The following is a 17,735-nucleotide window of genomic DNA, read 5'->3' on the forward strand; positions in this document are numbered from 1 at the left end:
TTTCGATGCATGACGTACATGTTATATTTGATGCACTTAATGGCTTCTATGATGAGTATGATGTATGCATGACGATGTTATTAACATGACGATGTTTTCCATGTTGAACATGCCTTATGATGTTGTATGTCATATTGCATCATGTCGTAGATCGACATAGGACACAACCCTAAGAGTAAGAAAATGATATTAATGTAAATATCCATGAGCACGTGTTACACAGTGTAACAAAGAGATGAGATTAGAGGGTTGTGTCAGAAGAGACGCATAATTGGATTTAGAGGAACCTCATGCATATTGTATGTTCATAAGCATAGGGCTACTTTCCCTAGAAATGATGAGTGCGGACGCGCTCCGTATGATGAGCGCAAATGCGCACAAGTGCGAATGCGCACAGATGAAGGTGTTCATGAGGTGCATGACACTATGGGGTTCCGTTGACCTCCGGACGTCGCTATAGATTAGCTTGACCAGAGGGTCCAGGGGGTGTGCAAGCACCCTAGGGATTCACACTCGCACGTGTGAGTCGTGTGTAGGGAAGTACTACACATCTAATTTGTTCAAGATTGGAGGGCACCCTTATGATGATTAGAGATAGGTCCCTAATTCATGATTGCATGTGTTTGCATTAGCATGACCCCTATAGTGGAGTCACTTACTGATTATTTCTATCGTGTGCCATATTGTTTTTCAGGTAAAGGCAAGGAGCCCATGTACGGTTGACAGTGACATCGTGATCAGAGACTGTGGCGCGTGCATAGGATAATTGCATAGTTAAAATTCCTAGCTTGGTTAGAATAGGGCATTTGCATTTCATTTGTTTGAATTATTTAATTTGTAATTATTTTTATCTTATTTTAAACTCTCGTATGATGTTTGAAACACGTAAGTCCGGCAGTGTTTTCTAGAGATTTAATGTATTTTGAAGTTTTAAAATTTCCATGAGCATTTTTAGAGTTATATTCTGCATTAGAGATGAGCATGAGACGTTAGTGGCGACTCTAGATATGTGAAAATTTAGAGTCGTTACACCATCAGTGTTTGGACTGTTTTCTGGTGCAATTATATTAATATTATGGAATGTGAGGTTGTTGTAGCCGAGGATGTTGATATGGAAGTTCTTGCTATCAAGCGATGTTATTCTCTTCATGGTTGAATTGGTGATGAAGTTGAACCTCAAACTCTAAACATTTTGTATAATCAAATAATACTTTGTGAGAGAAAAATTTGAACATAACCCAATAAAATTGAAAACTCTAAAAAATTTCAATTCCTTATATGATTCTTTTCACTTGATTGTTTAAAGATTATGCTCTAAATAACGAAGAACATTTATCAAATTGTAAATGTTATAACATTAGAGAAGACATGTAAGAGGCCTTTCAAAAACCACAAGATGCATGAGATTGAGAAGGAAAGCTGAAGGCATATTGCTTACCACGGAGAGTTGGGCACAATTTATGCATTTATGGCAATCATTTCTTTCCCAAGTTGCATTTCCTTGACCATCAAGAAATCCTTCATTGGATAATGTCAATCTATCAATATGTGCAAAGTGATTCAATTATCTCCCTAGAGACTTTTTGGAGCCTACAATATTCCTCCAAATTGAAAGTCAATTAGGCCATTACAAGGTCCTTCAAAATTCCCTTCCTTTACTTCAAATATCCCTTTCGGAATAACAATTGCACTAGAACGATTGGACGTGCATGCATTTGCTAAAGCCTACATTTCAAAAGTAACAAAAATTATAGCAAACAATTTATCAACTCAACTAATGATAATATTGATGTTCATATTATATATTTACCTTCGTGATGTCAATACGAGGCACTATGTTACCAGCACTAGATTGAGCATCGACGATAAGAGATAACAATAATAACATCAAAATTGTAGCAGCCAAGAAACTCGATTTGACCATACTCATGCTGCTTTTGCTTTCTTTTCTTTTTTATGTATATTGTTTGAAAACTAGTGAGAGACAATGATATTTTGTTTTAGATTTAGAACTTTTTATGTATTTAATTCCAATTGAAGAATAGAAATCACGTTGGGATGAAACTAAAAAGAAGTTATGGATTCATCTCCCTCTCTTAATCCAAACATAAATTGATAATTAAATGTTGTTTATCGTTTTCCTAAGTTGTTTATTAATGGGTGTGATGTAATATCTCTCACTCGCCTTTGAACAGTTGAATCTCAAAGAAACTAGTATTAGCCAAACCCAACTAAATACTTATGATGGAAACAAGCTTTGCAGCCATAAACTTAATAAAACATTTTTATTTATGACTATATTGGTTAGAGAATGTTTTCAACCTAAAATCCATAGAAATGAGACTTCAATAAATAATAATTAAAAAAAAACTCTTAAATTAACGAGTGTAATGTCCCATGTCTAGGATTTGAACCAAATTTTTAAGTATGAATTTGACACCCTTATGGTTCTAGCATTTTTCGACATCTTTTGCAATATGACCACATTATTTACTCGTCATGAAGTGTTTCTAAGAAAGGAGATTATTCTTACCGATCAACATGAGGTCACCAAACAAAATATTATTCGAAACTAAATATGCTTAACTTTTGAATCTTATGATTGAACCACCAAAATTAGGTAACGTGATTTTTAGAGATAGTTTTCACTCCTAGGAGCAATTCAAAACAAGTAAATAATGTGACCATATCACTAAAGATGCAAGGACTTGTCCCCGCCATCAGATGTCAAATTTAGATTCCAAATCGTGGTCCAAATTTTAGGTATGAGATTACATCTTAGGAGGCATGTGAGTAAGGAAAGAACATGCTAAAAAAAATTGTGTTGGTTTGTGTGGATAGTTTTCACTCTTAAATTTTAAAATGGAAGATTTTGTTATATTTGATGCTGACAGTGCCCTATTGTTCTGCATGTGTCATAAATTTGATATGTGTGAATCTCGAACAATTATTCCAATAATTACATTGTTTATGAATTGATATGATTATGATATGTTATGTATGTGTTATGATATGTGAATGATATGATTACTCTTACATTATGCTGTGTTCAATGATATGTGTGAGGTAGGATACGAAAGGGATGTGATAAATGTAATGTAACGATATGACTAAGATATGATTGACAGAGCGATATTGTTAGGTTATGTATAGAAAATTATATTATTATGATAGATTGATAGAACAATATGGTAATGATATGTTCCTATAACGGTATGACTAGGATACGTTCATAAAACGATATGGTTAGGATGCGTTCTTGTAACAGTATGTTTAGGGTACGTTCCTGTAACGTTATGATTAGGATACATTCATGAACCGATATGGTTAGGATGTGTTCCTGTAACGGTAAGACTAGGATACGCTCATAAAACGATATGATTTAGGATATGTTGGTATACAATATAACTAAGTTATGTTCATGAAATGATACGACTCTGAGATGTATAAGAACGATATGACTATCACAAGTTTAGAAACGATATGGCTAAGATATGCATATGGAAATGATATGACTAAGGTATGTTTATAAAATGATACAACTATGAGATATATAAGGACGATAAGACTACGACAAGTTTAGGAAACGATTTGGCTAGGACATGCATATGGAAACAATATGACTGCAAAGTATTTACGAAATGATATGATTATGACACGACATGCGAATGACGGATATATATATATATATATATCTATGTTGTCATATGATATGAAAATGATATAAAATATATTATAGTACGAGTGATAAGTTGACATGTTTATGATATAATATATTGTGATGTGATATGTTATGGTATGATATGTATATGATGAAAATTATTGTCAGGAAGCATATAACATTATGATACGACATATTTATGTAATCCGAATGATATGATATGATTGACATGCAAAACGACGAACTAGCATGAAATACAACTCCGACCTATGCATGAAAGATATGATAAATTATATGATAAACGATATGAGAAATGATATGAAAAACAATATGATATGTATGAAACGCTAGCGGGTTTGTATTAAAAAAATAATGAAAATAGAAAAATGTTGGGATCTCATGCATTATTGTGTTCTCATGCATTGAGGGATACCCCTACTCCTTCACGATGGTACAGATGCGTACACTACGAGGCAGGAGAACAATAATTATATTTGATATAATGCTGTCGTGATGGCCGCTACTCCTAATGGGTGTCCGACATTGAGAGCTACCTGAGAATGCTCACCCGACAAGAAAAGGGGGCCTAGGAGGTGTACGAACTGACTGGTGGGTCCATACTCGCATGTGTTGGCCGTGTGTAGGAAATTAATAACACATCCAAGCTGCCCGTTAGAATAGCCGCGGTAGGAAAACAGATTGTTATGATAGGTCCCGTCATTGCATACACATGTTCTTGTATTTAACCCCAATAGTGGAGTCACTTACTAAGTATTTCTTCAAATACTTAAGCCACGTGCTACTTCTATTTCAGGTTAAGGCAAGGCGTTCATGTACGTCTGACGACGACATCGTAACTCAAGACCATGGCACATGCATAGGGTAGTCGCATTTATTTTCTTAGACTTAGGCTAGAATATGATGTTTTTAATTTAAACGTTTATTTATTTTATTTAGTCTTTTGTTGTGTCATTTTAAAGATGTTTTCAAAACATGTAAGTCCATGGTGTTGGATCCGTATGGCAAGCGTAGAGGGGTGAATAAGATTTTAACCATAAGATTATTTAAGCGTGATTAATTTTTCTAATTATGAGTTTTTTTTTATAAGTATAAGATGATAATTAATATAATAACAGTTCAACAAATAACTATAAAACAATTTTGAAATTAAATAGGAAAGGGTAGAAAAAATAATACTGTAGTTTTATAGTGGTTCGGTCAAACTCGACCTACTCCACCCCTAAGTATCTATTGTGAATCTGAATAAATCTTTCTCGACTCTTTCCTCAGATCAGAGCCCAACCGCTACACCATTTTTTTTACAACTTCAAGAGCAAACTCAATCCTTTCCACGGCTCAAGATCAAACCGGTACAAGTGTCTAAATTTTGTAGAAACACATCACAACTCTATAAAAGAGTAGATTTACAATTTAATCCGTTACAAATATTTTATCATAATACAATAAACATTTTTATCAAGAATAAGACGAAAAGAAATAAATATGGAAGCTTTGGAGACAGCAACCATAGAGGCTTTATAAAAATTGAGATTCAACCCTAAGAGAAATTGTGTTGTAAAATATGGAGAAGGGAATGAGTTTAAATAGAGAAAAAAAATGTAAGAAACGAGAATTAATATGGAGTAAAGAGAGAAATGAGAGGTGTGCCATTAAAATATATTTTTAAAATTTATGGTTATAAGAAAAATGAAAGGTAAATATGAAAGAGAACTAAAATGGAGACCATTTAAAGTATTTTATATTTATAAAAAATTATAATGTAGATCATTTAAAATATCTTTATATTTATTTATATTTATTGTTGAAAGGGAAATTAAAAGGTAACCATTTAAAGGTAGACCATAATGCAGTAAATGGAAGTGGGCAGACATCAGTACTTTTTTAATATTTGCTTGAAATATTAAAAAAAGATGTCGATAAGAAGTGGGCAGGCATTAGTTATTTGGACTTGAGTTAGTACAAATTACTAATACACATGCAGATTTGTGGAAGATAAAATATGAAAATATAAACAACATACATTCGATAGAAAAGTTATTGTTGAGATATAATATTTGGAGAATATATTATTATAATTAATTATGGAATATATTTTAGATATCACGTCTTAATACTTGTTTTATGATTTGATTCGTAGTATATTTTATTTTATTCTTAATATTTAATTAATTTATATTTTCCTTATTTATAGGTATTAGTCGGTAGCTAGTGTCCTATTTAAAGGTTATGAATATGAATGAGAATACATACCTCCTATCCTAATTCTATTTCTCATTCTTAACATGATATCAGAGCACTGATCTTGGTATTCTTAAATATCAAAATTTTCTCTTGGGTTAGGGTTTGGTATTCGAGCCAAAGTCAAACCCTAACTCAATTAGTGAAGCCTTTATAGCAGTCGATCATCCATCGTGATAAGTCCAATCAAGTATCATAACAACTACAACTTCCTGCTTTCAACAACTTCCAAACCATCGTCATTGCTTCCGAATCTCAATCATTCTACTAGACCTCTACTAGACCGAGAACTGTGGTTGGCAAACTGTTCTCGATCATCCAATATCAAGAATACGTTATAAGCATCTTCAAATTTCTCACCAAGCTCAAAGGTGACATATTCAAGATGTTCGTATTTTCTTTCACAACCTCTCAAGTGATCCAGAGCACTGATCTTGGTGTTATTATCCAACTTCAAAACTTTGAATGTTTATTTAACACATTCTTATTATATTTATCACTCTGATCAGTCAGGATATTCATTTGTTCCAATCAAATTAAATGGAACAAATTATCAATTCTGGAGTAAATCATTTATGCATAAATCAAGAAGCAGCTCTTCAAGTTCTGAGATACATCAAAGGCAGTCTATTTATGAGTTTTGCATCTTTGTGAGAAATTCAATAATTTCTTGAGAAGTTTAAAAATACAAACCAATCAAAGGTGATCTATGGTTGGTTTTGCATCTTTCTTGGAAATTCAATAATTTCTTGAAAGTCTAAAAAACAAACCAATGTGTCCAGATCATCAGCAAATACTTGTTTAGAGTTAACTTGATGGATATGTTCACTACTGGGAAGACAAAAGTGTTATTGACCTACACTCTCTTCTCAAAGACAAATTGAGTGTTATTGACGTACCCTCTTTATTTTCTGAAAGACAAGTTGAGAATTATTGACCTACACTCGTAAAGACAAGTTGGGTGTTATTGACCTATACTCATAAAGACAAGTTGAGTGTTATTGACCTACACTCATAAAGACAAGTTGGGTGTTATTGACCTATACTCGTAAAGACAAGTTGGGTGCTATTGACCTACACTCATAAAGACAATTGGGTGTTATTGACCTACACTCATAAAGATAAGTTGGATGTGATTGACATACACTCTCCAACTTGAGGGGAAGTGTTGAAATATAATATTTAGAGAATATATTATAATAATTAGTTATGGAATATATCTTAATATTCTTACTCTTATGATTTGATTAGTAGTATATCTTATTTTTTTTCCAATATTTAATTAGTTTATATTTTTCTTATTTATATGTATTAGTTGGTAGCTTGTATTCTATTTAAAGGTTATAAATATCAATGAGAATACACACCTTCGATCCCAATTCTATTTCTCATTCTTACAGATTCATGAAGATAAAATTTGGAGTTTGTGATGGGTGATCACATATTTCTCAGGGTGGCACCTATGAAAGGAGTATTGAAATTTGATAAGAAAGGCAAGGCGAGTTTGAGATTTATAAGTCCTTTTGAGATTTTGGAACAATAGGACCAGTAGCCTACACATTTGCATACCAACTCCTCTCGTTGTTGTGCATAATGTGTTTCACATATCTATGCTATGGAAGTACATGGCTGATCCATCACATGTTATCGATAATGAATCACTTCCTTTATTAGAAGATATGAGTTATGAAGAGAAACCAACCGAAATACTCGCAAAAGAAGTACTGTCTCTAAGTAATAAATATATCACATTGGTTAAAGTATCGTGGAGAAATCAACCCAGAGAAGAAGTAACTTAAAAGCACAAGGACAAGATGAGAGAGAGTTATCTTGATATAAATCAAATAATGTGTAAAGTTTATATATAAATAAAGGGCAGTGTGTAAAGTTTTAGATTGAAGAATAAAAATATAAAAAGAAAGAGAGAAAGAAAAATAAAGTAATGAATAGAATTACAAATAAAAAAGATACTGAAAAGCAGAAAATGATTAAAAAATTAAAAAAATAAAAAAAGATTTGAAGAGTTATGGACAATCTACGAGGGTGGCACCATGGATTGAATGGGAAAAGGTTGAAATAAGGGGAAAAACGACAACAGAACAATGTCAGTGGCGGCGATGACAAACGACAGTGGCAACCAAAGTGGGAGAAGGTTGAAAGGAGGGAGAACCAAAAAGGGAAACCAATAACGCACAACACATAAACTTCTTTTAATTCAAAATACCTTAATTAATGGACATATTCATAAATTTAACAATTTAATTTTGTATTATATCATAGTGATACGGGTTCATGTAACTCGAGAGATTTAAGAGAAAGAAATGATGAGTCTATATTTTAATAAGGAAAAGAGAATTCTAGATATACAAAGAGGTTGATAGATGGAAGATATGTTAAACTTAATTATAATTAAAATGTTGGATGTATGCATGGTTGAATACTACACCCACGTTAACCTTGTTTATTTTGTCACTATTCTTTGCTTTCTTCTTTTAAATTGCATTATTTTTAGCATATTTTAAAGGGAGTTGTTAGATATATGGATTATATTTTATTGGAAGATTTTATTGTTGTTTAAGTTTGTATTTTTGGCATTTATTTGAGAGCTTTGTGGATTCATCTTGGATTGTTCTATTTGCTTTATTTTATTTTTGCATATCTTTTATCCTTATGAGTTTCGTCAGTTTTTTGGATCAAATCTATGTATGATTTTAAAGGGAGTTGTTAGAGACATATGGATTATATTTTATAGGAAGATTTCCTTATGCACTCAAATTCATTGTTTATAGCGTAGTGTATATATGTGTGTATATATATAATTTACCGTCAATATCAATCAAATTGTTCAAAGAGTACATGATTGATGAATCAAAAGTTCATATTTTTTAAGATAACAAAGAGTACATGATTGATGAATCAAAAGTTCATATTTTTTAAGATAACAAAGAGTACATGATTGATGAATCAAAAGTTCATATTTTTTAAGATAACATTTGAATGTGACAAAAAAAAAAAAAGAGATATTTAAATCAATTAAGCTAAATTTAGATAGTTATCTAAATAATCTCGAAATTAAGTACTACAAAATTCAAGAGGTAATCTTCTATAATAAAAAATAATTCTTAATTAGCCAAGACAGTGAGAAATTTTTTAGAAATGGCTATTAGAAGAATTTGGTTGACTAATTTTTTAGAAATGGCTATTAGAAGAATTTAGTTGACTAGATTTTCGAGAATAAATGACACCATCTAAATAGTTGATATAAGATCCACTATCAAAATTTGTTCTTCATTCCATTTAATCCGTAATTCTTGAAAGAAATATTCAATAATGTAGAAAAGTTTCTATATGTTTGGCACTAGAAAATCAATATTAGTTGGGGTAATGGAAGACATTAAGAAATCATCAAATAAAATCGCTACCAAAAATGCAATTTCATAAGCTTTATTACTAACTATGAATTATTTTAAAATATTGAAGTTTATATTTCAAAATTTGTTGAAAATATATTTAGGTCAAATTAAGTACCATTAGTATGTGGTAACATGTTAACTCTTATCATACTACGAAGTATTTAAATATTCATGATTAGAGAATCAAGAATAAAAAGATAAATTGTTTTATCCTAGATGATATTTGTAGTTAATTTGATTAATATCAAATTGAATAAAATGAAAAGATTAATAAAAGATAATTCTCTAAACGTTAGAATTATTCACATGTCTATAGATCTTGCTTTTAATGCAAGATAATTATTCGTTTTTTATTGCATAAGACTACCCGACTAAAGAGCACTTTGGACTTATACATTCAAGTGATCTAATGAATTCGAAAGTAAAAAATATTGTGAATATTTTATCAATCTGATCGATCATTATTCAAAGTATCTTTACCAAATGCAACCTAGTCTAATATATATATATTTTTTTAAAGTTCAAGAAAAATGAGACTAAAGTTCAAATCCATTTAAATAAACCTATCAAGACATTATGATCATATCATAATGAACCGTATACCTTGTGTACTAAAATTAGTTGATAGAGAGTGAAAATTGTATTCCAACGATAAACAGTAGTACAATTTTATGAGAAGAAACAAAATTATATTGAGAAGAAACAAAATTATATTAGATATAGTCGCATAAAATAAAATAAAAAAGTTAATACGTGGTTACGAGACTCTTGTTAGCATTTGCAATAGAGATTGCATTTATGATTAAGGGTAGGCTATTTCTAAAAAGAAGCAAAATGATTGTTTATTTAATTCTAAATAGAAAAATATATTCGTACCACAAATACTAATTTTTTAAACCATGTCAAATAAAAGGGTACACACCTCTAATAACCTGAAATAACGTTAATTAAATAGTTCCAAGTGAAACCACCTGTAATTAACAAAAGTTGTTATTTACATTTGAGAGTCAAGTAGATCTTAGTTATTAATTGGATAAGTCTCATCGTAATGATTACGATGGAGTTATGAGATGACTCAATCCTATTGAAATCTAAATTGTCATGTTAAATGACTAAGTTGAAGGCTTATTACCCTTTAAATGGTTATTATGGACGATGACAAATGATAAATAAGTTAAAGCCATAAGATCAAAGAATTTACAAATTTTCTTGACGAGGATAAACTCATATGATATGACTGGATCTACAAAAGAACAAGCATGTATAGATAAGAAAATACAAATTTTAAAAATATGACTTAATACAAAGAGTTGTAGTTAGAGAAAGCTAGAACTAGATATTTTCACTTGCCATTTTAGAGTCTATCAATATTCTAATTGAGAGAGTTAAATTTCACAAGAAATTTAAGAGTGCATATATACAAATTACTATAAGAATGTATTATTATAAATCAAAAGTAAAATATTCACATAAAAATTTATTTTGAAATGAATTTAACGTAATAGATTGATAAATAGAAGGTTTGATAACATGTGGGTTTGAATGAAGTGTAATGGTCTTGTGAAAACAAGAAATTTATTAATTGATTAATAGATTTTTTTTTATTTATTTATTTTGATCCATAACATATTACTCATTATTATGATGTAATCTTTCAATCTAACGTAAATAGCTGACTATCTAATCAATTTCAAATCAATGATATAATCTTTTAATCTAATAGATGACTACTAATTAATTTCAAATCAATGATTTTAGAATAATTCAGTATGTTCTCAGAATAGAGATTCAATGATAAATGTTAATATTGATATATCTTGTATTGATGAAACTGTTGTTGTTGTCAAATACTTGATGCAAAACTTCAAACAATGATAATGTACCATTCAAATTAAAAGTAACCTTAAAAGTTAAAAGTACGCGATTAATTATCTTTCTTGATTGTGAGACAATTAATGTATAAATGAGAATTAACGTTTAATATGCAGTTAGTTAAATTCTTAGTTAAGTTATATCAGTTAAATTAACGGTACAAACAATAAATATAAAATTAAAAGTTTTCTAAGAGTTTCATGGATAATAAAAAATTTTTATTTTAGATATGGAATTAAAAATTTGACATTTATGTGATACACTGTTATTACTTAAATTTAGAGAAATTTGTGTTAATATTAATTTTATCTGAGATTGTTACCTAAATTGAGAGAAATTTGTGTTAATATTAATTTTATCTGAGATTGTGAAGTATAGTATACAAATTTTTTTCTTTTCTTTTTTTTTCTTTAAAGAAATAAAATGACTTTGTATGACCATAGTAATTTTTTAAATATTTGAAAGTTATTTTAAATGCAATTTCGTCTGTCGTTCCTCATTGTGACGATAGTAATGCAAAGAATAATATTAAGGAAATTATCAAACATCAATATATGGATATAGATTTATATAGAGAAAGCATCGTGAGATTACTGACCATTGTCCATTCCTTCTACAAGTTCAAGTCGATTTTTAGGAGATCAATGACTTAGACCTGAAGTTCATCATTGGAGAATCTCGAATTAAGAGGATCATTATCTACGGATTGCGACCAGAATATAGAAGCTTCATTATTGCTATACGAGGATGACATGCTCAACTATCACTTGTAGTATCTGAAAGTTTGCTAACAAGCTAAGAAGCCACGACTAAGCAAATGGGAGGCATCACGTTGAATAGTAAACAAAAAGTGCTCTACACAATTGAAAGTCGGAACAACAATAATTCATCTACAAATGTGGATACAAAAATGGTTTCAAAGGAAGAAGTCACCAAGGAACTCCACAACTTAGGAGAACTTAGAAGATTGACAACAAGGGAAGGAATTTGAATTTATTTGCTACAATTATGGGAAGAAGGGCCACATGCCTAAGGATTGTTGGTCCAAGAAAAATTTTGTCAAAAGCAATGTGGTAACCTCTAAAATGTAGGATGAATGGGACGCAGAGGTAGAAGAAGACGAGCCAGCGCTCATGGTGATGATGCTCGCATATCGATTACGAGGATGACTGGTTCATTGATTCAGAATGCTCAAACCACATGACTGATGATTAGAGTGGCGCAACGGAAGTAGGGTGGCCCTCAGAGACGGAAGTATTACCATACTTGGATAACATTGAAGGAATTCTTCTACAGAAGAGGGGGAGCAAACTATACATATTTGGTTAAGTGTTGATGTGTCTGAAGATCCAAGTGACACTAATGTTAGCGTGCAAGAAGTGGCTCAATCAAGTGAACTACGTGAAAAGGAAATGGCACTTCAACAACTTAGACAGTCAAAAAGAGTCCAGAAGTCAAATCCAAAATATGTCAATATAGTTATTATAAAATATGAAGTTAAACCGCCAAGACACAAAAAAAATCATCATAAAATACAGCTTGGGGCCAAGAGATAGAGGAAGAAATTATAGCCTTGGAGCAAAATCATACTAGGGAACTAGTGCTAAGACTAGGAGATATCAAACTCATCTCTTGCAAGTGGGGTTACAAAATAATATCCTTTTGGATGGATTAATCGAGAGATACAAGGTTTAGTCCGTAGTTCCAAGGTTCTCTCAATAATATGGACTAAACTATAATGAAGCGTTTAGTTCAGTGGCGAAGATCACTATCATAGAGTCTCGCTCGCATTTCCAGTAGGTAAAGATTGAAAATTATGGCAGATGGTTGTGAAGAATGCTTTCTTACACAAAAAGTTAACTAGAAAATTTACATGAACCATCCAAAGAAATTTGAGAATACAGTTTGAGTCATTAGTCGGTATATGCAAAGTTTGAAGAAGCCTAATTTGAATGCAACTCGGTGGATCTTGAGATATGTCAAAGGTACAATCGACTATAGTCTTTTGTACAAAAGAAGCGAATACTACAAGCTAGCTTAATATTGTGATGTTGACTATGCAAGATATCATGACACCCAAAGATCAAACATCGGGTATGTGTTCAAACTCAATTTGGAAACAATTTCTTTGTGTAGCAAAAGACAACCAATAGTGTCATTGTCAACTACAAAAGCAGAGTATAGAGCAACGACTAGAGCAACTCAAGAAATTACATGGCTGAAACTCTTAAAGAAGAATTTGCACTAGAAAGTTGACTATTTGATACCACTTCATAGTGACTACCAATGTGCGGCTCGTCTAATAGAAAATCCGATGTTTCATGGTAGAACAAAGCATGTATAGGTGCACTGTCATTTTATTAATGACAAAGTTTTGAAGGAAGAATACGAATGACCAAGTGGCAGACTTGTTTACAAAAGAGCTGAATACTTGCGAACACGAGGGCTTTCGTTGTCATCTCAGCATGCTACGACGAATGAGGACTAGTGCTGAGGGAGAATGTTAAAATATCATCACTAGCCCAATAGAGTAAACCCTAATAATTACATGAGCACATTGTCTATGTACATTAGAAAAATGATCTAGATATTTTAGAAAAACAATTTAGATATTTTAAGAATAAAGATACTTAAATATTTTAGGAAGATAGTTTAAATATTTTAAAAATAAATGATTAAATATTTTATCAATAAACTGTCTATCCTCTCCTATACATATCCATCCACCCTAACAAGTTTTTTCATCCTAAGAAATTTCAAGCATATCAGAGTGCATAGTTTTTACAAAGTGTTTTGTAATTACTATTCGAATGGTCACTATGAGTGTGGAACGAAACTCTCATATCCGTACAACCCTTTAATCTCCAAATTAATTGAGGAAAAAGGTTGAATGGGTGAGAAAGAATAAAGAAATTAACCGAAATTAGTGAGAAAGATTGGAATCACATGTTTTTTTTTTTTTAGAGATTAGCGAAAATATCACAATTTTTAGGCCAATGTTTCTTTTTTAACCATAATGTTGACATTTTAATTTTTAAAAAATTCACAATATTATTATGTAAGTTTAAAGTTCCATAAAATATAAAATATCAATTTTTGTCTTTATTAGTTGATTTTAACTATTTTTTTAATATAATTGAACTAATTAGATACCAATTAAAAGTTTAAAAGTGAAGATTTATAAAATTTAGAAAAAACAAGGTTGAAACTTTGTAAAAAAACATCGAAAAAAACAAAAATGATTGGAAAGGTTAGGTTAATCAACAAAATCTTGTCGGATATGTGGTCAGCAAAATCTTGTCAGCAAAGCTTCCACCGTGGCGTTAATAAATGTGGCTTTTACCTATCTTGAAATCAGCTTTTAAAAAGATTTTTTTTTTTTTTTAATAAAAAGAATTAGATTTCAAAACGTAAAATAATAATTTTAAGAGAAATATGTGTTGGATGAAAGCCTCAAGTCGGCTAAATGAACGATTATGGTTTTATAATCAATAAATACTCTCTCCATTGTATGAGGCCTTTTGGGAAACCTAAACCAAAATCACCAGAATTTATGATCAAAGTAGACAATATCGTATCATTGTAGAGAGTGGTGTTCAACTAATATAGTATCAGAGTCATGCTCTAAACTTAGTTTATGTCTTGCCAGGTCAATATCAAAAGGACTCTCTCTATTGCTATAAGGCTTTTTGGGGAAGCGTAAACAAAGGCGAACAATATTATGCCATTGTGAAGAGTGGTGTTGAACTAACCATATGAACTATATGAGAAAATCATATACTAAATGGATCCCAAACTAGCTATTGTTTAAATTGCAACATCCACATAAAATCACACACTTTATTCATACGTGAAAACATATAATTCAAACTTGAAATCGTAATATTTAAAAGAGATATAATTATGGATAAATCTCAATTAGAGACCTTAAACCTAATATAGGAAAGATGTTGTAACCACCAAATCCAGCTTTATAGAACAATTCAGCCCATTCTTTCTCATTTCTTTCTCTTCCACCAACCGTCACCATCATCAACACGTCCCAAAACAGTTGAGTTTCAGTCAACATGTCATTCTTATTGTCTTCATCTCTCACCACCAAATCTATTATCATCACTTTCCCTTTCTTTCCATTGCTCGTGATTGCCTCTTTACATTTCTTCAATATCTTCGCACATTCTTCGTCACTCCAATCATGTAAAATCCACTGTATAACATGTCACATTAAATTCAGTGTTAAATTATAAATTAAAGTGTTAGTTGGTTCATGTCTTTGTTGGATTATGAAAGTCCCATATCGACTAATTTAAGAAATGATCGTGGGTTTATAATCAAGGAATACTCTCTCCATTGGCATAAGGTCTTTTAGGGAAGCCCAAAGCAAAGTCATGAGAGCTTATGCTTAAAGTGGACAATATCATACCATTGTAGAGAGTCGCGTTCGTCTAACATGGTATCAGAGTCATGCCCTAAACTTAGTCATGTCAATAGATTGGTAAATCCTCAAATATTGAACAAATGACTCCAAGGAGTCAAGCCTCCTCGAAGATAATCATGGTTTAGAAACAAATAATACTCTCTCCGTTGGTGTGAGGCCTTTTGAGGAAGCCCAAAGCAAAGCCATGAGAGCTTATGCTCACAGTAGTGGACAATATCATACCATTGTGGAGAGTCGTGTTCGTCTAACATGGTATCAAAGTCATGCCCTAAACTTAGTCATGTCAATAGATTGGTAAATCCTCAAATATTGAACAAATGACTCCAAGGAGTCAAGCCTCCTCGAAGATAATCATGGTTTAGAAACAAATAATACTCCCTCCGTTGGTGTGAGGCCTTTTGAGGAAGCCCAAAGCAAAGCCATGAGAGCTTATGCTCACAGTAGTGGACAATATCATACCATTGTGGAAAGTCGTGTTCGTCTAACCGTCCTCACCTTCATTAAAAGTGCATCAGCGGGTGGAATTTGTTGAAACATGTCCCCTTCAACAAAAATCAAGTTTTGGCTTCCTTTCAAGTCACCCACAACTTGGGGAAGGTCAAAAACAACACATTGCATTTGTGGAAAGGCCTCAGCTATGGCTTGTGCAACGGTTCCAGTGCCTCCTCCCACATCCACTAATAACTCAACTCCCTCAAACACACTTTTATATGTCCCCAACAAAACACTCGTCACCAACCTCGCATCACTAGCCATAGCTGCAATAAAAACCATCCCATCTTTTAGTTCCCCACCCATATGCTCCCAAAATTGCTTCCCATGAGCTGTTTCAAATGGGGTTCGATCGCGGTCGTTACGGAGCCAGGTCGATATAAATTGCCATGGATCGACGAGGACTGGGTCGAGCATGGAAAGCAAAAAGGGTGAGAGAGCTAAGGTGTTGTGTTCAAGAAGAAGAAGAGATGAATTGGTGAGTGAGTATGCCACTTCTTGATCATCTCCTTGTTTGCTAGTTTCATGTATAAGGAAGAAGCCAGCGTAGGCCAATATACGCATTAAACGGTGGATGTGTTGGGACTTTTGAGGGTCAACTTGGAGAGATGAAACGAGTTGAGAGAGGGTGATGGGTTGGCCATGGTGGCTGATGGCGTCTGGAATGCGGAGTTGGACGGCGCATTTCAAAGCCATGGAGTTTATGAAGTTGAATATGTGATTCCATATGTGGGCTTGAGCCTTTAGCAACTCCTCGCCTTTCATTGCCATCTCTCTATACCCTTCTTACTCAATATATCAAGTCCTATATATATACAAATTTCTTCAATAAACAATAATATAATCTTTTTGCATATCCACGTTTTTAATGTGGTGTTCCCATTTTTTCCTTCTCAACCCTTTCTTTCCATAGGTTGGTCTCCAAATTTGGACGGATCATATTTTTATAATTTCAAATGGGTCTGTAGTTGGTAGACTGTCTATTCTCTGTCTTTCATCTACAAATATGTGAATCAAAGACTTAATGAAAAAAAGTTATTAATTTATTTTAAAACATCAAAATAAAAAAAATCAGAAGTTTTAAGATCAGATAATATTTTAATACTAAATTAATAATAATATCACTTAACTTTATTTTTCTCCAAAATACTGTTGGAGATGCTCCTAATACTTTCAGCCCAATCCAGAAACGGAAAGCCCACCGCCCCACGACCCATACCTTTCATTGCCTAGACAGAATGTGCAAAGTCCAGCCCACGTGTCAAACCGGTGACCCACTCCTCATCCGTTGACCCACACCTCGACCCGGTGAACCGTGCCCCTTGACTCTCACGTGGCTGGCACTTGCGCTTCTAGCGAGGTTCCTCTCGACTAGGCTTGACGGCTTGACGACTCGACTTCTCGACTTAGGCGGCTCGGTATAAAAATTTTATATCGTTTTCCAGGTTTCTGACCATCCTAATGTCATTTTTACCTTATTCAAGGCATTTGAGGTCATTAAGACTCCTAGTTATCCAATTTTCGGTAGTTTAGGACTTTTATTGGAAATAATTATCATGTTTAGCTTGATTAAGATGTCGATATGTCCTGAGTATGTGAT

The 17,735-nt window shown here is 32.3% G+C and overlaps 1 protein-coding gene across 1 annotated transcript; it reads right to left on the reverse strand.

Moving 5' to 3' along the window:
- Positions 1–15,007: 15,007 nt before the first annotated feature.
- Positions 15,008–16,929, reverse strand: LOC111436348 (probable O-methyltransferase 3). Its single transcript, XM_023074103.1, has 2 exons — positions 16,139–16,929; positions 15,008–15,412 (listed from the first exon to the last, which is right to left on the reverse strand). The coding sequence occupies exons 1-2, from the start codon at positions 16,904–16,906 to the stop codon at positions 15,107–15,109; spliced, it is 1,074 nt and encodes a 357-aa protein (XP_022929871.1). The 5' UTR covers positions 16,907–16,929; the 3' UTR covers positions 15,008–15,106.
- Between the last annotated feature and the right edge of the window lie 806 nt (positions 16,930–17,735).

The sequence above is a fragment of the Cucurbita moschata genome, unplaced genomic scaffold (genome assembly GCF_002738365.1).
Source record: "Cucurbita moschata cultivar Rifu unplaced genomic scaffold, Cmos_1.0 Cmo_Scf00053, whole genome shotgun sequence".
NCBI classification, from domain to species: domain Eukaryota; kingdom Viridiplantae; phylum Streptophyta; class Magnoliopsida; order Cucurbitales; family Cucurbitaceae; genus Cucurbita; species Cucurbita moschata.